The 21219-nt window shown below is 40.4% G+C and overlaps 2 protein-coding genes and 1 pseudogene across 5 annotated transcripts; all 3 read left to right on the top strand.

The window, feature by feature from the left end:
• Window positions 1-296: 296 nt before the first annotated feature.
• LOC133138962 (troponin C, skeletal muscle-like) lies at window positions 297-5924 on the top strand. Its single transcript, XM_061258139.1, has 6 exons — window positions 297-407; window positions 2926-2980; window positions 4345-4488; window positions 4672-4786; window positions 5045-5181; window positions 5577-5924. Exons 1-6 carry the CDS (start codon window positions 405-407, stop codon window positions 5606-5608), a joined length of 486 nt encoding a protein of 161 aa, XP_061114123.1. The 5' UTR covers window positions 297-404; the 3' UTR covers window positions 5609-5924.
• A 3539-nt stretch (window positions 5925-9463) lies between these two features.
• On the top strand, window positions 9464-10734 carry LOC133139517 (troponin C, skeletal muscle-like; annotated as a pseudogene).
• Window positions 10735-12313: 1579 nt separating this feature from the next.
• On the top strand, window positions 12314-20285 carry slc35c2 (solute carrier family 35 member C2). Of its 4 annotated transcripts, none has more exons than XM_061257661.1 (10): window positions 12314-12450; window positions 13781-13985; window positions 14275-14425; window positions 15048-15111; window positions 15206-15278; window positions 16727-16895; window positions 17957-18040; window positions 18763-18938; window positions 19352-19481; window positions 19658-20285. In XM_061257661.1, the coding sequence occupies exons 2-10, from the start codon at window positions 13866-13868 to the stop codon at window positions 19789-19791; spliced, it is 1101 nt and encodes a 366-aa protein (XP_061113645.1). In that variant the 5' UTR covers window positions 12314-12450; window positions 13781-13865; the 3' UTR covers window positions 19792-20285. The 4 variants fall into 4 exon arrangements, with proteins under 4 accessions (XP_061113645.1, XP_061113646.1, XP_061113647.1 ...); XM_061257662.1 differs by having other exon boundaries at window positions 12317-12447; window positions 13783-13985; XM_061257663.1 differs by lacking the exon at window positions 12314-12450 and adding an exon at window positions 12671-12765.
• Window positions 20286-21219: the final 934 nt, after the last annotated feature.

Here is a 21219-nt window from a genome sequence, read left to right as displayed (position 1 = left end):
ACCTAATATTATGTACGCACACACTTATACTATATCCATTTCCAGAACACAGTCTCAAAGGCACTGTGATACAATTATCTTCTAGACACTGCCAAAATGATCTGTCAGTGCCTCTTCTGTCAGTGTCTTTTTTATAGATGTCATTGAGACATAGCTGTCTTCTCCTTAAGCTCGATATGGGAAGGGGATATATAAGCAGTGACATGATTGGCTGATGTGAGTCTGTGCAAGGAACTACTTGCCCAATCCTGAGTATTTCATTAAAACCTGATAAGATCTGAGGGTACTTATTGAAAGGTTTTGTAGTTTGGTAGTTGGTGGTTTGGGTGACTGTGTACTAAAAAGTTGTGTGTTCAAGTTATCTCTCCTTTTCCGTGGCCACCTCTTCGACACAAACTAACACCATGGTAAGAATGGGAATATGGGATTCAAAAAAGAAAAAAAGACCAATGTCAGGACTTTTTATTAATTATGGATGGATGGACTGCATGCCTTTTTTTGATGTATATATTGTACACAGAAGAACAAAATACATTTTGGAAATTTCCTTGGATGGAGAAACAAGCTTGGAGACTCTCAAGACTGGAGATCACTGGACAATCCAACTTTCATTCTGTTGTCACACATACAGCTTTCTCCTCAATCTCCATTGCCTGCACATCCAAAAATGTCATTTGTCATCTTTTTTCACTTTTTAAGCTCTCGGCTGTGTTTGTAGAATAAGGAAAATCTGTGTATATTTCATTAAATATGTATTGTAGGTCCACGCTTGGTGAAATGATCATCTTAACCTTTGACTTATTACACTAGTCCTAGCAGATTTTATCTGAAGAAATGTTTCCGCATCTGTTGAGTTATTGTCTGAGCTGTGTCTCTCCATTCTATTGCAGTGTTCATTGCAGATTACAGATAACGAGGACCAACATTCTCTCATTATTCAATAATGGCATGTGTCTACTGGAGTTTATTCTCCAATATGTCATTGTTTTTTGTTTTTTTAAAGATAATCTTTAGGCCTTTTTCAGCTTTATTGGACAGTATAGTATAGAGAGACAGGAAGAATGGGAGCGAGAGAGAGGGAAAGACATGCGACAAATGTCAGACGGTCGGATTCAAACCGCCGACGTCGTGGCTCGCAATGAGCACCCCAATATGTCATTGTTACTTTTATATTCATAAGTTAAACATTGTAGTTGTAAGGTGTAATGCGGACATGCAGTTGCATGCTGGAGTTGATCATTTATGTGCTCATTAGTCTTGGTGATAGGTTATACTGTTTTCAATGGCTTTTTTGAGGTTGCCATGGCAAGCGGACAGGCTGGTTACAGTGGAAAGTCTGCGCAGAGAATGTAGAGATAGGAGGCTGTCAGGGATGTCAGAGCAGCTTGTCATTGGAGCTATATCGAACTCGTTAAAGCTTCTTGTGCACTTTCACAGACTGCTTGCATACTTGTGCTCTTACTCAGCTTTTTTCTTGGTCTCTTCTTGGGTGTGTTAATCCTTATGTACTCCTCACTATGTGGGGTCTCATGATTCTCTCTACCCATCCTCACCGAATGCATAAACGAACATGACCTCAACATGTATCATCAGCATGCATCACTATGTGGGGTCCCATCTGTTTAGTTCTGTCTAGCCATCATCACTGAATGCATGAACGAGCATGACCTCAGCGTGCATCCAGCATTATTCCATTTGGCTGGTCATTATGCCGTGAAGTCCATAAGTATTTGGACAGTGGTAGAATGTCTGTTCTTTTGACTCTGTAGTCCAGCACATTGGATTTGAAAAGAAACAATGAATATGCAGATTGTCGCCTTTAATCTGAGGTTATTTACATCCTTTTTGAACATGGTCCCTCCATTGGACAGTTGGCTTCTCAGCTATTTCTGTTCAATTGCTTCTTTATTGCAGGTATAAGAAAGCTTTTATTCTAGGTTTTTGACTGCCTTTGGAGCCTTTTATTGGCATTGGCCAACATAAGAACCAGGGTTGTGCCAATGGCATAAACAAAAAAAAAACATGGGCCAAACAATAGGCTTATGAAAACAAACTGCTTGGAACATCATTAACAAGACAAGCACTACATCAGTCATCAACTGTAGATGTCTTCCTTGGCCTACCAGCCCCTTTGCAATTACTGTGCTCACCAGTGCTCTCTTTCTTCTTATGATGTTCCAAACAGTTTATTTTGGTAAACTACTGGATTCCATGAATGTCATTGGGACAAATCATGTTGACATGACTGTCATTGCTACACCTCATGTCATTGCCACACCGAACACTTTCATATACCTGCACTAAGAAAGCGATTAAATACACCTAGCTAATTAGAAACAGCTGAGAAACCAGCTGTCCAATTACATTTTGTCCCCTAAAATGGGGGGACTATATATAAAAAGGATGTAATTCCTAAATGGATCACTCGATAGGGATGCAAATACCTGCAAATTAAAGGTGACAGTCTGCACTTTAACCTCATATTCATTGTCTCATTTCAGGTGCAATGTGCTGGACTACTGAGGCCAAAGGACATAAATGGTACCACTGTCCAAATACTTACAGACAGAACTGTAAATCTGGAGCCAAAAATATTTTTTGCTTTTAAAGGAACAACTTCTATCGGGGATCATTTTTAAATGAGATGAAAATAAATCCATTTTGCATGGCTAGGATATGATGACGATGCTCTGATCAGATTTCACTTACGATCATGATATGGTGCCAGCATTGCCAGTATTTGCTCATTGTGTGTGATCGATATCTGCCAATCATTTTCTGCCACTTAATGTATATAAGTGGCTAGAGGCTTTCCAAGAAATTCTAAATAACAGAAGAGATCTCTGCATGGACATGGGCAGGCAAAATTCATCTGTAAATATAAATTTCTCACACTGTTGTCTTGTGCTCCCTTGCATCTCTCAGCCCACTGACGCACAAGCCGATGCTCGCTCCTTCCTGAGCGAGGAGATGATTGCTGGTGAGTGTTTATTTGCCGTAACTTTGTTAGTTTTGCCATAGTCATGTGGGTGCATTACATTAAGTGTTCTTTGTGTACTTTTCGGGGCGACATAGCAACATGGCTCAGGCAGTAAGAGCAGTTGTCTGGCAGTCGGAGGGTAGCCGGTTCGATCCCCACCTGGGCTTTGTCGAAGTGTCCCTGAGCAAGACACCTAACCCCCAAATACTCCTGACGAGCTGATCGGTGCCTTGCATGGCAGCCAATCGCCGTTGGTGTGTGAGCGTGTGTATGAATGGGTGAATGAGAAGCATCAATTGTACAGAGCTTTGGATAAAGGCACTATATAAAAAATACCAACCAAGTTATGTAATGTAGTAATGTGTTTTTTAAATGATGTTGTGTTTTATTCAGTATTTACCAAAGTTTATCGCAGTCATTTTATTGTATTGAATCATTTCCCCTCTACAACCCCGCCCCCAAACCATCAGAAATATAATTTATATTATACTGATACAAACAATAGGACCCGTTTTTCATGAACAAAGATTATAGATCTCTACCATTTGCTTCCAGAGAGATAAGATTATTCAGAGCTATTTATGCCACAGCTAATGTGGTATTGATGTTAGTAATGATACATATACACTCAGTGACCACTTTATTAGGTAGACCTGTACACCAGCTTGTTAATGCAAATATTTAATCAGCCAATCATGTGGCAGCAACTAAATCCATAAAAGCATGCAGACAAGAGGTTCAGCTGTTTTTCAGAACAAATGCCAGAAATGGAGAAGAAATGTGATCTAAGTGTCTTTGATCATGGAATGATTATTGGTGGGTGGTTTGAGTATTTCAGAAACTGCTGATCTCCTGGGATTGTCATGCACAACAGTCTCTAGAGTTTGCCGAGAATGGTGGGATAAACAAAAAATATCCAGTGAGCATGCGTTGTTAAAGAGAGAGGTGAGAGGAGAAGGACCAGACTGGATGAAGCTGACAGGAAGGTGACAGTAATGTAAATAACCACACATTACAACTGTGGTATGCAGAAGGGCAACTCTGAACACACAACGCATAAAACCTCTGAGTGGATAGGCTACAGCAGCAGAAGACTTATTAAGTCTAAAAATAAGTCTAATAAATACCTAATAAAGTGCTTACTCAGTGTATAATACAATATTATATATTGTATTGTATAGTATATCTTATATACTGGACTGTTATTGTATGGCCATAAGATGTGGATCTTAGTCAGTTATGGATGTGGAGTATTAATGGTTTCCATGTTGTCTCAATATGATTTCATTATGTTGTCACTTTCTCAATGTCTCAGTATTGTGCCCTCAGGTTATTTAAAATATTTCTGAATTGCACCATGCCAGAATTCAAAGCAGCCTTCGACATGTTTGACACTGACGGTGGTGGGGACATCAGCACCAAGGAGTTGGGTACGGTTATGAGGATGCTAGGTCAGAACCCCAGCAGAGAGGAGCTGGATGCCATCATTGAAGAGGTTGATGAGGATGGTAAGATCACAGGTTGCAGGTCAATTGTGCTACCCCCTGCAAGTGGATGTCAGAGGTAGTGTTTGCTTGTCTGTATATATTCATTGTCGGGCTACCATTGGCTCTGTCTGAGGAGTGTTTTCCTTTGTCTCCATCTCCTCACTTTACCCATCAATGTCTCCTGCCACATACCCTACCCCTCAGGAAGTGGCACCATTGACTTTGAGGAGTTCCTGGTCATGATGGTGCAGCAGCTAAAGGAAGACCAGGCTGGCAAGAGCGAGGAGGAGCTGTCTGAATGCTTCCGTATCTTTGACAAGTATGTCATCTCTGGTTTCATATTCTGAGAAGGGTTTCAGTTCAGTTAAACTTCACAATTCTACACACACAATATATCTGTGCCTGAATGTAATCAAGGTAATGAAGGTCAAGAATCATCCAAATGTTGAATCACATTATGCATGCATAATCTCATTTTGCCGACTGGATTTGGTCTTTCTTTCAATTTATATATATTGCTATTTCAATTGATAGTCCATTCAAAGAACACTCTGCATACCTCCTTTGCTTACTGCAGGAATGGTGATGGTTTCATTGACCGTGAGGAGTTTGGAGAGATCTTGCTCGCAACTGGGGAGCCAATCACAGAGGAGGAAATTGACGAACTAATGTCAGATGCTGACAAAAACAATGATGGCAAGATTGACTTTGATGGTGAGAAGTACATACATCACTTAAGGATAAATATTACTGGAGTGGAAAACTCATTTACAGTGGTTAAATGTATCAATGGACCAAGCTCATCCCAGCTTCATTGAGATGGTCAGACACATTTTAGCCCAGCCATAATGTCAGATTATGTTTCTGTTTCATTCAATATGTTATAAAAATACTTGCACACTGCATACTTATACGTATCAAATATTTAAAAAAAAATATCAAAACTTACATTAGCACAAAAATGTGCTCAAAAGTGAAATAGTGCAAACATTTTGTTCCTTTAACCTTCCTCAAAGCATGATGACCAGACCAAACAGTACCTACCCTCAGTCCAACAAATAATTTAAGGGTCAGATTTGAAGCTAACATATGTTCTTTCTCTCTTTCAGAGTTCCTGAAAATGATGGAGAATGTACAGTAGTTTAAAAAACACATTCTGCAGCTGCCTCAGTTTAGTAACTCTTAAAATCCCTCCCACATGTACACAGAATTACACAACAATTCTGATGGAATGATCCAGGAATTCGTTTTCCAAACATTTTAGAACGACAGCGGGGAATTTACAAGAGAACTGAGCATCAAAGCTCTCTACCATGATGGCTATCACTCTCTCTCTCTCTCTCTCTCTCTCTCTCTCTCTCTGACATTGTGGCATTCTGAGGATGTGTATAAATAGCTATGTCTCCCTTTTAAGGGAAAAGCAGCTGTCCTGTTTACATCTGCCACTGTTAACTACATGCTTGCTAACATTCTTTCATGGAAGATTCCACAATAAACCTTTGCTTTAAAATCTCTCAGCATATCATTTTTTACTAGTGTGTTTATTTTATATTTTATAATTGAATCCCCTTTCATCTGAAAGCCACACTTCTATTACTATATACTATTCTCCACACAAATTCTCCGCACAAATCATAGACAATGAAAAATATATGGTATAGAGCTGTTGTTACCAAGGCTAGATGTTGCAGACGAGCATGGAGTGTTATAAGTCTTATTAATGATCTTCTTTAAGTTACTCTAGTGATCTTGCAGGTTGGAGAAGAAAATAGAGGACTGTTCTATTCTTATTTCTTTCTGGAACAGGTTGTCCTGGCTGTGATGATGATGAAATGTATCCTTTAGAATCTGACTCAACTTATAGAAATTGGTTTAAAATGTTCTGCCTCTATGATAATGGTTGCCAGTAACAGTGTGCCAACACAATATACACATCATTTTAAAAGCCATCCAAAAAAAGATATGGTATATGAGGGATCAAAATCAAGGAGGAGCTTCTTGGCTGTAAGTCAGTTGGGTAGAGAGGTGGGCTTGGGTCATTTAGGCTCACTGCCATCAAGTCATTACCAGGCATACAGAGAGGTACTCTGAGGATTGAATGGGGGTGGGTTGGTCAAAATCAATTCTGCATGGAAATACCTCTGCACGTCATCTGTATGAACTTTAACTATATCTGTGAGCCTGGACCCTAACACCAAAGTTTCTGACCTCTGTTAATTACCTGTGGAAAAACAATAGTTTGAGTGCCATACTGCATGTAGCACAATTTCAAGTTAATTTAATCATTATTTACCTGGTTGTTTTTGGGTTTCTTCACATTGCTGCTTCTAGGTCTTTCTTGTTTGGAAGATCCTACTCTTGCGCTACCAGCCTGGCCTCTCTCCCTCAAATCAATCATGCCATATATCCTCCACCATGCTCCCGGTCTCAAGTTCTTCTCTCACCCACTTAACCTCAACTTCACATCTACCTGATCTCCAAGCTAAGGAGGTGTTGGAGATCTGATATGAGAAGCTGCACATGTGTGGACACCGTCATTTTATTTCCATTGACTCCATAGGTCCAAGTCATGAACATTAGAAAGCAAACAAACAAAAAGCTTGCCAGTGGATGATCCAGTGAATGGTCAATTTGTTATTTATGTGTGAAGTATGTGGTAAACTGGACAAATACTCACAAAATCCAAGCAGTTGCATATCAGATGTTAGAGCTGTTGTTAGCAAGGCTAGATTTGAAGTCTCCCCACCCCCAATAAAATGTCTTTCCTAAGGTCATCTCTGTGAAGGAATAATCCCACTGGCATTCCTTTCGAGCCCAAGACACATGAGTTAAGGAATGAAATGGGGGGGGGGGGGGGGGGGGTTCACCATTCAATGTTACGATCTTCGAGAAATTCAGATGAGCATGGAGTGTTATAAGTTTTATTAATGATCCTCTTTAAGTCACTCTAGTGATATTCCAGGTTGGAAAAGAAAATAGAGGACTGTTCTACTCTTATATCCTTCTGGAACAGGTTGTCATGGTAAAATGGTAAATGGCAGGCATTTATATAGCGCCTTTATCCAAAGCGCTGCACAATTGATGCTTCTCCATTCACCCATTCATACACACACTCACACACTGACAGCGCATCAGGAGCATTTGGGGGTTAGGTGTCTTGCTCAGGGACACTTCGACACAGCCCGGGCGAGGGATTGAACTGGCAACCCTCCGACTGCCAGACGACTGCTCTTACTGCCTGAGCCATGTCGCCCCTGGCATGGGTGTGATGATGATGAAATATATCATCTACAATCTGACTCAACTTCTAGAAATTGGTTTGGATTAGTATATAGCTTTTAACCTCCCCCCAAACCTTCTGTAACCTTTCACCCATAGTCAGCACATTCTACACTCACGAAGCCACCTCCATAAAAGGACACTACACAGTCTCTCTCTCTCGCTCACACTTCTCCCCATAGCCCAACATTGCTGACTATTCAAGGCAGGGCCATCCTTTGTCAGAAGATCTTTAGGTCATGCTTCTTGTAAAATGTAACAATCTCTCTTTATGAATACACAAAATCTGAAATACCAGAAACAGTTGAAAACCACAAATATAGTGTGGTCCAAAAGTCTGAGACCAGACAAGTGAAAATGCTTCTATTTTGCATTATTTTCTAATCTAATACTTTTTCATTGCTAATTATATTATCAGCATCTGAGTGAAAATTTGAATCTTTGAAAGCATTACATTAATTTCAGAAATTCTTAGTATTCGCTATGTCCACATTTTGCTTTAATGGCATGTATGCAAAACCTGATAATTCATGTTATCCCTGCATTATTTGACAATGTTCCAAATAATATTTTGTGACGTTACTGAATACTTGGCTTTTGTCAGTCTTCAAGTGCTCCCATAAATGTTCAATGGGGGTGAGGTCAGGTGGTTCTGAAAGCTTTAAAGTGACATTAATTTGTTGACATTTTTTCAAAATCCTAAAACTTTCTGTTTATTTCGAGGATTACATGAAACAAAAATCCCAGATTTTCAATGTGGTCTCAGACTTTTGGACCCCACTGTATGTTGCTACATTCTGGAAGCATTTCTGTTTTTAATGCCGTAATGCAAATACGAACATAATAACCAGGATCATGGCACAACTGCTAATATGTAATTACTTTCACATATTCTATCTCATAATAAAGGGATGTTTGCCTATGCATGATAAGAGTTGGCAACAGAACTTATGTTGGCTTGCATGCTCCTTTGAACCCTAAAAGTTGAAGATCCTAAATCTGGCTTGCCATAAGGGGTGTGTCTTCAATGACAGGTTTAAAGTGTGTCAGAACTTTTAGATTCTGGTTAGTCTTTCTGTTGAGGTGCACCGGGACTTACCTTTTGTTTTGCCTTTTTTTCTCTTGGGGGAAAAGTAATCAACAGCCATGGTAAGCCTAATCACTCACAAGTCTCCTTTTTTATCTTGGGGAAGGGCAGCAAACAAAATTTCAAAAGACTGGCATTCAATATGTCTTAAAAAGGGATACAATCTTGAAATATCTGATCAAGATAGTATATCTTTTTCTTTTTATCATTTTCACGAAACAAGGGTCCCTGATTTTCTAAATTTTAAGATAATCAGGAGCAAGTATTTTTCTGAGATGATTACGTTCATGCAAGGTGATAGATTCCAATGAATTTTAGGAGTGACCACTTTAGAGTCCATGATTATATATATTTCAGCTCTGAATGGCACTCCAACCATTTTGTAATATGATACCTATAGTATTGTCTGTAGCAACTGCAACATAATTATCTGCTGCAACATAAATTACATACTTTACAGTATTTCCTTACCCAACAGATGGCCCAAGTCTTATACTTAGACAACAGATATTATGTCCAACATTTTTGTCCCTGTTATTGATTTATTTATAGGGCATAATTGAAACTGAAAGCAAAAGTTAACTGAAGTAAGCACTATAGTAATTACAATATACCTGACTGACATGATTGTTATCCTAGAGTGAAGCACAACAAGATGCCCGCTCTTACCTGAGTGAGGAGATGATTGCTGGTGAGTGTCCACATACATTGTTCAGATCTGATTGGGTTCCCAAAACTGGTTCATTGCAGTATCATATTGTATTTACCCAGCTGTGTGCTGGTTACATCTTAATTTGAATGCTTAATAAAAATCTTCTACTATCCAAAGAGTTTAAGGCAGCTTTTGACATGTTTGACACCGATGGTGGTGCTGACATCAGTACTAAGGAGTTGGGAACTGTTATGAGGATTCTCGGTCAGAACCCCACCAGAGAAGAGCTGGATGAAATCATTGAGGAAGTAGATGAGGATGGTAAGCACAATGTATCCTTCTATTAATTTCAGAAATACTATATCAATCTTAGCCAAACAGTATGTGACAGAATTGTGTATAGTGCTAAACTGCATATGCTAATGTGATCACTGTATTACTCTGGCTGCACTGCTCAGTCATAAATTGAGAGGTCCTCTGAAATCACAGGCAGCGGTACCATCGACTTTGAGGAGTTTTTGGTTATGATGGTGAGACAGCTAAAGGAGGACCAGGCTGGCAAGAGTGAAGAGGAGTTGGCAGAGTGTTTCCGTGTGTTTGACAAGTACGTCACTTTATGTCCTAAGGGGTGGTAGTGCCAGAGAAAGTTCGATTTGAGTGGAACTGAGATTTTATTATTTTCCTCAGTTTAGTAATCTTTTTTCATCCACCTTTCATCACACTTCAACTTCTATTAAAGAGTTAATTTTGAGAGTTAAACTGGTTGTCCAAGTAATATCATCAGAGTATATTTTATTCTTATCTGACCAGTCATTCCCTTCACCCAGTTTCCTGACAGGCAAACTAAAGAGCCTGGTTTTTATACGAACCTCTGATTGTGTCCGGCAGGAATGCTGATGGATACATTGACAGAGATGAGTTTGCCCTGATCATCCGCAGCAGTGGGGAAAGCATCACAGAGGAGGAAATTGATGAGCTCTTGAAGGACGGAGACAAGAATTCTGATGGCATGCTGGACTTTGATGGTACAGGAGCACTTTGAGGGTTTACTGCCATCTATATTTATAATTTATCACATTTTATTGAAGCTTTTTGCCTTCCTCTTCAAATCTTGAGTACCACACATTGTATGAATATTGTTAAGGTGTGCACCCATGTTGATTTGTGTTATTGTGTTATTCTCAAATACTAAAATTAATTGATTTTAACTTTGACAGAATTCCTGAAGATGATGGAAAATGTGCAGTAAACCAGAGACTGATTGACATTCCTTCTTGCCATAATTCCTGCTCACCTATGCATCCAACTCCTTCTCATCCAGTTGTTTCACTGCCAATCCTCTCATCATGACAGAACATGGCCTCTTTGACAGATGGAGAGAACCCTGGTTTAGGACCTAACACACTCTTCTTTCTCATTATAATGAAATAAAACTCAAGGACAAGTGGTTGGTCAGTAATTGTGTCCCTAAAGCAGAAGATCCAAGATGAGTACAGAAGTTCACTGAGTAACCACAAGAGGGTGAACATTGCAAGCACCTCCCCAAACCAACTTCATCCAAAGTGACTACACACCAACAGCATCAAGAAACTGGAACTGGCTTGACCGTTTCATGGACTGAATGTTTCAGGCACAATATAAAATTATATTTTCTTTATTTTTCCATTTTTATTGTGCAGTGCTTTTAATTTATTCTGTTTCTGAGTTGTCAATGATATACACCGAGCAGCCACAACATTAACACCACCTGCTTAAACCAGTATTTTCATGATTAAAATGCTTTAAACTGTATAAGCCTGTCTATACACACTTAATATTTCATTATAAGATGTGTGTACTTGTATAAGCAGATAATCATTAGTGAGTTGCATTCAAAAGTTACATTTTTAAATGAAAATTGAAATCTTGTAAGATGGCAAAAGATGGCAACCACATTTGGTAAACACAAAACTTTTAACAATAATTAAATCGTAAATTTGTAAGAGCTGATACTTTACATTTTAAATCATGCAATGAAACCATGACATGTTCCACATGATTACAGAAGTAAAAATAACAACAATAAAATATTGAAGATGCTTGCATTTTGCTATTTTGACCCCTTTGTTGCTACTTGCCGTTATTTGTATTTGTGTGTTTATTTAAACCATTTTAAATGTCTATTAAACCACCGATACTTGAAAGGATTTCATGACATTAACAAATAATATTATTTCCTAGTGAATCGGTATACCTCCTTGTCAGGTGATGTGTAATACATTGGTAAATGTTTTCCTCAACAGTTTACTTATTTAATTTGCTAATTGTCAGTCTTGAATGAGAGCATTTTACTTTTTTCCCGAAATATTGGAAACCCGTGTAAATCCATTATAATAAATTAAATTAAAGTTGTGGGTCACAACATATTTGTATACTGTACATTATTATGTGTTCAAAAGAATCAACCATACCTCCAGAAAATTATTCAGTAGTTAGTAGAAATGTATTTCATTCCTCTTATAATCAATGAATATTCACATTTCAGTGTATTATTTTAATATCTGTGTTAAATTTACCCTTCGTTAAATTGAACATTTATGTGCACAATAATGGGCCTCATGGTACTGCTGGTTAATATAAGCCTATACTAACTTACAGTCTTCTTAAATAAAATATTTGAGTCAGGATGGCAAATGCATTTATAAATAATGGCAAATGTGTAGCTAAACATGAAAAATAAATAAACATTTAGTGTCTCACATTTAGCTAAATTAAGCGATTAAATTAAATATTTAAGGAAAAAATTACACGTCATTAAAGCTGCCACCGTCATGTGATCTGAGGGCATACACGTTCCGTATTCTGTCATGGGGCCGCCATTAGAGAGTTCGCCGTATTTTTTGTTTCTTTTTCCTCTCTCACTCAGGGTTTGGAATGTAAGACGTCAGACTTGAGTGACGACTTGAAGTCTCGACTAGACGAAACGGTAGGAAACAATTAACTTTTTCAACAAATAACCAAGACAGCTGTAGTCATCGTTAAAGTATAGGCTACTGCTAAATATTAACCGCAAAATCGCCATGCAACATTGGGTGTTTTGTTAGGCAGCTAACTGTGATGTGTTCTTAGTGACGATAATTCAACATACTCATGTGCAGTTGCATGCGCATTGGGTACCATGCGACAAGTTACAAGTGGTCAATGTTCCTGCAATGTGGCTGCAATGAATATATGCATTGTACCATCACATTTGCCAACTAGTGCATTGTCCAAGTTGTTAGGACTATTGTAAATGAGCAATGTAAGTCGCACTCTAGACACTGACGTTAGCTAGCAAGCTTCGTTAATCGTTCAAATTGACAGCTGTTGAGCCGGCAGACTGTTTGGAATGTCCCCCTTATCTTGGATAGCTGTTCTCTTTTTACAGTATGTTACGTTATTTCAGCATACTTAGTTTTAAAGGACAAGTTCACATCCATTTGAAAGTTGCGACTGCACCGTTATTCGTGAGAGGTTTTTCATAGGTAGTTTTAGGACACATAAGTTACAGGGCAGGCGACATTTCACAGCGTGAACAGTGTATAATGGTAGGTTGCTGTAACATCCCCGTCAGCTATGAATTCCCTGGACCTGGACAAAATGGCCAAAGTGGCCCAGTTGTTTTTGTATCATGTAATCATTGGCTGTTGTGGCACAACGCAACAAACACTTTCATTATAAGGTGGAAGGTTTTAGACTGGCCGATACGGTGGAAGGTTTTAGACTGGCCTATTCAATCCCCGGACTATAACTCGATTGCATTTCACCTCCTGACGAGCAGATTGATGCAGTTATTGCAACCAAATATGCTATGCTACCAAATATTAAGTATTCTTTACTTTTATTTTCTTAAATATGTTTGCTCACCTAATAATTAGGTGGTCTGATACCAAACGTGCTATGTTCTAGTGTAAATACAAGGAAATAAATTCTGAACTTGTCTCAACCCCAAATGTAGCCTATTCAGTGTATTGCAAAAACAAAGGAATTGGCCTTGCTGTTCAAATACTTTTGGAGGGGACTGTAACTTGTTTTACAGCAAACATTAACTAGGTTATTCATATTAACTTGATGACGTTAGTTATTTGTTCACCTGTTCTTTTGGCTAGCTTCCCATTCATGCTAACATAATTTCGTAGACTGCTTTAGCTAGTTAAAGTTAAAGGCAATACATCTGTGCAGTGAATATGTGCAAACCCGCAGAGATAGCATTTTTATCAAGAGGTGTTTCTAAGTTTCTAAGTCCTTTGTTTTCTCCCTATCTTTCTTTCACCCAGAACCTGTTGGGCGGCACATTCCCTGTCATGATGGTGCTCCTCAGGTAGCCAGAGAGGGTGGAGTGTGTGAGGACGTGCTCCTGCCATGGCTGGCACGCCAGGCTTTGTGCAGGTGTTGTGCCGGGCAGTACGCACTGTTGCTCTTGTCCTCTTTTACTACGTTTTTTCCATCGGCATCACCTTCTACAACAAATGGCTGATGAAGGTGAGATTTTATCGCTCTCAATTACTATAGATAAAGATTTCTGTAGTGGCTTATCATGAAGAAATGTGACTAACTGGTGCAATTGTGAAGTGTGCATTATTCAAGGTTGCACTGACGCTGTCCCACCTGCCATTCATATCCTCACACTCCCTCCCCTTTGCTCTATTTTCCATTTTTTTGCATCAGCAGAAATATTGGAAGTGATGTTGAGGTATTGTTTAGCAGTGGTTAGGATCATGACAGAAATATAACTGTATTGACTGTAATTGTTTTGTTTACTGTCCCCTAGGGCTTCCATTTCCCCCTCTTCATGACTCTGGTCCACCTGGTCATAATATTCTGTCTGTCTGCCCTGACACGAAGCGCAATGCAGTGTTGGACTGGCAAGCCCAGGGTCCTGCTTAACTGGAAGAGCTACATTTACAAGGTGGCCCCCACAGGTCTGTCTGAGTGGAGTGACGAGCAGGGCGTACCAACAGCCTTGAGACCATTGTTTTGTGGCTATGGCCACCTCCACGATTTACAGTGTTCTAAAACTCATTTATGCAGGTTCATTTAATTTATTTTTTACCTTCCTCAAAGGTTTCAAACCCTCATGTCTAGAGTCCACTGCTTTAACACTAGTACAGGTTCTCAACATGTGCTGTATATATGGAGGAAAAGAATAGCAAAAGAATGAGATGCAGAAAAGGCAAATGTAGGAGGGGAAAGGGCCAAGATAGATAGCCAGGTGTTATCACACTGAACTGTTGGAGTACAGCTCTCCAGGGTGAAGTCCAGGCAGAGAGTAGACCCAGTGACGTGGCACCATACATGTGGGTACATGGAGCATATGTGACATACTGTAGGACCCCTGAGATGCCAGGTCATTTGTATTCTTATTTTTGGGTATTTTTTAAGAACACTCATGAAAATGGCATTACAATCACGTAGCAGATGCCCTTATCCAGAATGATACATAATTGGAGAACATCAGCGTTAGTCTCAGGAATAATTTGTTTCTTTCTCTTATGATAGTTTTCATAATTGATTGTCTTGTACTCAACTCTGTTTCTCTTATAGCACTAGCGTCAGCTTTGGACATAGGCCTGTCCAACTGGAGTTTCCTCTTCATCACCATCAGCCTGTAAGAGCATTACTGTCCGTGTGTGTTTCTAGTCAGCATGGTACCCACAAAAGAAGAGCAGGCTGGTGATGATTTTTGGCTCTATCTCTTTTAGATACACCATGACCAAGTCGTCTGCTGTGCTCTTCATCTTGTTCTTCTCTCTGGTCTTCAGATTGGAGGAGCCGGTGAGGCAATCTTAGTCCCATGTTTGTTTAGTCCCATGGTTGCTTAGTCCCATGGTTACTTAGCCCCTTGGTTGTTAGTCCCATGGCTACTTATTGACATGGTTGCGTAGTTTTAAACATCAATATTCTATACAACCACATGATCAGCTCCAGTCTTCCATCCTCATCTGTATTTCTTTAACTAGGACATATACATTGTGTAACAGGAGATCCTAGTGCAGTTGATGATAGCTATGGATTTTCTGTCCTCAACAATGCCCCGTACAAGAAGTGAGCGACCCAAACAAGGTGAAAAACTATGCAATGTATTTGTTATGGCATGGTATTACGCATGAAAAGTGTACATAAGTGTACAAGTGTACTGTCGGATAAGTGTACAGACAGACAATAAACAGCAATGGCTGTAGTTGCTTATTGCTCACCATTGTTTCAGAAACTTTGTCTTCTTTGGGCACCAGTAGAAGGCCAGATTGGTCAAAATGCATTGATACATACTGTGCTGACCAGCAGATGGCTAAACTTGTGTATTTGATTCACCTTGCATGGGTTGCCGGGTTCTTTTTGTGTAGTTAATACTTCTGAGCATTTGGACCTGATGACATCTTGTTGCACAGGAAATTTGGATTTTTGGTAACCATCAGATGCATGTTTGTATGTACCAATCAAATAATTCACTTGTTAGAGAGTGGAGAACCTGTACTGGGGTTTGGAGGTCTCTAGCAGCTTATTGTGATGCTGTTAGCACAAAAACATTGAAGTGTGTTCCTTGGAATAGGAAGGGAGGATAATTGCCCCCAGTCCGTCCCTGCAGTTCTCACTGAAACATCCAAAAGTGTGTTTGCCTGGAATGTTCCGGTGCCCAGATGTGTTGTATAAACTGTGTGCATGTGTATTTATTCATGTCTCAGTTGTATGTGTGCAGATAGCAATAGCCCCAAGAACTGAATATGAGTATGACTCCTGTCTGTGTGAGCCAGACTTGTGAACTGCAGTGTGGGAAAAGTGGGCTGATGCCACATGAGAGTACATAGTAATCTGCACTCTTGTAAATCAGTAGCAGAGTTTGCAGCGGTGAGTGCTGATGAATATGATTGGGCATTCCATGTTAGGGAGTAAAGGGGGGGAACTGTATGAAACAGTGACTGCACAGCATTTCACAAAGAACCTTCCTTGAGTCCATATATTTTCAAGTTGTTCATACCACAAAAATATGTTTAAGTGGCAGTCCTCTGCACATGCAGTAACCTTGAACACTAATATGTCCCCACTGAGGACAGAAAATAAGTTTCTTGGCTGTAGGAGGAAGTAGTGAAATATGGGTGAAACTCCTACAGCTTGGCATTATGGTCTATCACTACCAAATCCTCTGGAAATCTCAGTTCTGCGGAACTGTGAATGTTGAATATTACTTGTGAATGTCATTCTGTTCCTTCTCCCCCCTACACCAGAACCCATTCTTGGTTGTGGTGGTCCTTCTGATCGCTGGTGGGCTTTTCATGTTCACCTTTGAGTCCACGCAGTTCAATCTGCAGGGCTTCATCCTGGTGCTGCTGGCATCCTTCATCGGTGGCATCCGCTGGACACTCACGCAGGTCCTGATGCAGAAGGCAGAGCTGGGTGAGTGCTGGAGCCCTTAGGGAGGGTGGGTGATGGCAGCAAGGTACCATGGGACATTTACCACATACTACAACAACAGGGAACCATAGGATGCTAGTGTAGTGTTCACCTACTCTAGCTTTCCAGCTCATTTTCATTTTGCTTATAACCAACAGGCCTTACGGGCACTCTTTGAGTGCCTTAAATACTTTTCCTTTTTGTTCTACCCTTCCCAGCTTGTAATGTATTTTAATGGATGGCTTATCTGTATGTGAATCAGTTGCATAGAGCTCAAAGTATGCCAGTGACTGATGATTTGCACATCTTGCGGTGTTGGGACATGAAGCCGTCTTTTGCTGACGTATAGCCCTCCAGTGTTTGGCCCAATCAATCCCTTATACTGTACAGCAGCTTGAACGCTGAATCTCCTTGATCATGCTACAGTCACTACTGCTATAGGCACTAAACTCTGCTAAATCTTACTGCGCAAAAGCACAAAAGGAAAACATGGCTTCTGCATGTATGTACTTGATGTTGTTTCACTGTTACACTTTCTCTAGCAGATTTTCAGTTCCAAGTTTTATTGAATGCAAATTTGTCTGAATGGCTTTAATCTAAAAATGTGACTTGTCACATAAATGGTGCATTGAAAACAGTAAATAAATCCCTCATCAACTCCATGTACAACATCTGTCATAGCTTGACACAGTTGTGTGGTGAAGAAAAAAAAACTTATCTGGTTTTCTGGAGCAACTGTCTTTAATGATGACCCATGTTGCTCCTGATGTCTTAGTCAGTCCTCCTTGAAAGTAGTAGGTTGATCTAGCATTATACTTGACAGGTGTTACTTTGCCCTGTGAAAAATAACATCCTGAATGGAGGTACTCAGTGCCTTGTTAATCCTACTACAATCTCAGCTGCTTAATTACAACAAAACATTTTCTGATTATTTTCATGATAATTCCCACGTCTTATTGAAACTTGATTTCAGTGTAACTTTTTTCAGCATGCCTATTTGGTGGTGGTGTTTTTACTATTGCGAGACAATAACAATGTGAAACTGTTCATCCATATTGCTACAGGCCTGCAGAATCCAGTGGACACCATGTTTCACCTGCAGCCTCTAATGTTTATGGGCCTCTTCCCACTCTTCCTGTACAATGAAGGTAGAGCAGAAGTGTGTCTTCACTGTGTCTCTAACCTTACCTGATAACCCAGTCACTTATTCTATACATTATTCAATTACTTAAGGTATTACTTAAGAAGGCGGCACGGATGGTGCAGTGGGTAGCACTGCCGCCTCACAGCAAGGAGGTCCTGGGTTTGAATCCCGGTAGGCCGGGGCCTCTCTGTGTGGAGTTTGCATCTCCTCCCCGTGTCTGCATGGGTTTCCTCCGGGTACTCCGGTTCCCTCCCACAGTCCAAAGACATGCAGGTTAGGCTGATTGGAGAGTCTAAATTGCCCGTAGGTATGAGTGTGTGAGAGAATGCCCTGTGATGGACTGGCGACCTGTCCAGGGTGTATTCCTGCCTTTCACCCAATGTATGCTGGGATAGCCTCCAGCCCCCCTGCGACCCTGTTCAGGATAAGCGGGTTAAGATAATGGATGGATGGATGGATTACTTGAAGAAATACTTAATTCAGTCTAGTGAGGTGCAGGAATAGGACAGTTCCATCCTTTATAGAAGTGCAATAAAGAAAAACCTTATACCGGTGTTGAATACAAATTAGGTGCTCTGTACTTGGTATAGACTTTTTAAGGAATTGGTTGTTGTATCAACTTACTTGAAGTAAACTGAATTGAATAATTTTTCAATTACTGTTTTAAAATACAGTGACAGAAAATGTCTGTGTCTCTGTGTGTGTGTTTCTTCTGGCTTTCTCAAGGCCTCAGCCTGTGCACCTCAGTGAAGCTGTTCCGTGTGAGTGAGATCTCCCCCCTGCTGTACACCCTACTCACACTGTCGGCGGGTGGGGGCCTTGCCTTTGGCCTGGGCTTCTCTGAGTTCATGCTGGTCTCCCGCACCTCCAGCCTCACACTCTCCATTGCTGGCATCTTCAAGGTGAATCTGCCTTGGTTTCTCACTGTGGCTTTCTCTCTCCCACTCAAGGCCTCGTGCGCACTAGCAGTTTTAGTTTCAAAATGTATGAATTGAATATAAATAATAATAATAAAAATGTGTATATAAATAAATAAAAGAAAAATGTGATTCCCTCTACCAAGTACCACCAATGACTACATCATTTATTTATGAAGCAAGTAAAATGGTGTTACTGGTAGGTTTCAAATACTGATCCAGTATACATCGACAGCTAAAACCAGTTAAGGGTTTTTATCTTCTACATTCTGTCCCATATTCCATCATTCCCTCTGTCCATTCACACTTTTTCCCCTGTTTATCCCCTCCCCCACCCCCCCCTTTTTTGAATTTGGCCTTTCCTAATCCTGAATTTCTGTCCTATTTCATATGTGTAGGAGGTGTGTATACTGCTGTTAGCAGCTAGGGTAATGGGGGACAAGATGACTGCACTGAACTGGCTGGGATTTGCTGTCTGTCTCTCTGGGATCTCTCTGCACGTGGGGCTGAAGACCTATTACTCCAAAGGTGGGAGCATCTGTCTTCCTGTCAGCCCCACCCATACCACATGGACTAGTGTAATTCTACTGTTACCAGTCTGTCTATTGATCGATCAACACAAATACAGCCCTTTTGTTTTTAAAATGTCACCCGCGCGGTACAGAATTAGATATGAAAAGCTGACGTGCACGTGTGCGCTTCAGGTAAGGGCTCCACGCTGAGGCAGCTGCCCAGTCACGACAGCAGAGAGCTGGAGCTGCCCTTGCTTCGGTCGGGCCAGGACGGAGAGGACGTGGAGACCTGCGATGAAGAGGAGGAGCAGGAGATCCTGCACTGAGAGGAAGCACTCCGATACAGGCAGTATCACCGCTCTGCACGAGGGCTGCAGGAGGACCGGCTCGCCATGCTCCGCAGACATTCTCCGCGGAAGAGAATTTAGAGGAAGACGAGGATGGTGAAGAGGATGGAAACACTCCGGCAATGCCAGTGTTTTATTTGCCATCCATCGCCTGCGAAGCCCTTCCGATTCTTGAAACAACAAAACATTAATCAGGGTGGAAATTTCTATATAGGACTAATTACTTTCCAGTGTGCTAGATACCGTAGTGAGGGGAAGGGATTTTCCCCCAGGTATGCATATCTGGATTTAAGGAGCCAGTTCTGTACAGAGGAAATGTATACATATAGACTTTAAATAGTCCCCTGTGTGACTGTTAACGCATGACTCATAGGTTGTTTTGCATTGATTATGTGTATATGGGACCAATGAGAGGTCAGACAGAGCATTTCTGGCCTATCGTTTCATTTTAATTAAATGAGCTTCTGAATGTTTCCCTTTGCCTTGTTTTTGTGTTGTATTCTGGATATGTACACTTCAGTGAGTGAGTCCATGTGAATAACCTCAAAACGGCTCTTCAGCTAATCCATTGCCTGTCCTGTCATGCTTCTAATAAGATTTTATGTCACATTGGAGGAGAATTAGATTTTTTCATTAGTCACACTTGTAGCTAAGAGCTGCCTTGCAAGACGGTCTTCATCTGTTTAACTTTGTTTACTCAGAGCATACTGTAAGTCTTTGAGGGAGTTCATTCATTTGACAGCTGGGCTATGCCTCAGAGGAAGCTGGCATTATTATTTAAGGGACATATAGCTACAGGTCCGTTTCCTTCTTTCTATCTTTAGAAAAGTGGAGTGCCCCTTTTGTTATGGAAATGAACAGGCTAATCATCAAAATAATTCTTAAGATACTGATGGCCTGTTGACTGTGGAATACTACAGCTGAAAAATGGTTCTCAACTTGACACCTTTTTTGTGTATGTTGTGTGCATTGAGGTACCTCCCTTTTGGCAAAGCAAAACTCTCAGGTGGCTCACAGCTGATTGACTCTGTACTGAACCTGTAGATGGTATATCCTACCAGGAGCTTACTGAAGATGCAGAAGACTGGGTAAGGTGTGGGGCAATGGTGCTGTATTACCAGCTCCAGGAAAGCTTTGTCAAAGAAATGCAACAGAGCACATTCCTTTCGCAAAAAAAAAACATGTTCAAGCTTCCTGAATTTGTAGGACAACTCATTTTGATTGTTAATAATAATAATAAGGGCTTTTGCTTTGCAGCGTGCAGTAGTTTGTATAACGAATACTGTATTTATGTTATAAAAGTCATTATGTTCTGATGGAAATTTACAGGATGGATTCATGCTTTTTATTGTACAGTGTATAAATCCATTGCATAACCTATACATGGTCACGGTTGCTGATCAAATA

This window comes from Conger conger, chromosome 10 (genome assembly GCF_963514075.1).
Source record: "Conger conger chromosome 10, fConCon1.1, whole genome shotgun sequence".
NCBI lineage: Eukaryota > Metazoa > Chordata > Actinopteri > Anguilliformes > Congridae > Conger > Conger conger.
The sequence above is the reverse complement of the archived record's forward strand: the minus strand, read 5'-3'. Positions and strand labels throughout refer to the sequence as shown.

Excerpts from the sequence above, each read along its gene's own strand:
- LOC133138962 (XM_061258139.1), top strand. Across the intron at positions 2,981-4,344 it reads GAGCGAGGAGATGATTGCTG|AATTCAAAGCAGCCTTCGAC; the intron begins GTGAGTGTTTAT and ends GCACCATGCCAG. Across the intron at positions 4,489-4,671 it reads TGAAGAGGTTGATGAGGATG|GAAGTGGCACCATTGACTTT; the intron begins GTAAGATCACAG and ends CCTACCCCTCAG.
- slc35c2 (XM_061257661.1), top strand. The coding sequence starts at position 13,866 with ATGGCTGGCACGCCAGGCTTTGTGCAGGTGTTGTGCCGGGCAGTACGC. Across the intron at positions 13,986-14,274 it reads ACAACAAATGGCTGATGAAG|GGCTTCCATTTCCCCCTCTT; the intron begins GTGAGATTTTAT and ends ACTGTCCCCTAG. Across the intron at positions 16,896-17,956 it reads GATGCAGAAGGCAGAGCTGG|GCCTGCAGAATCCAGTGGAC; the intron begins GTGAGTGCTGGA and ends ATATTGCTACAG.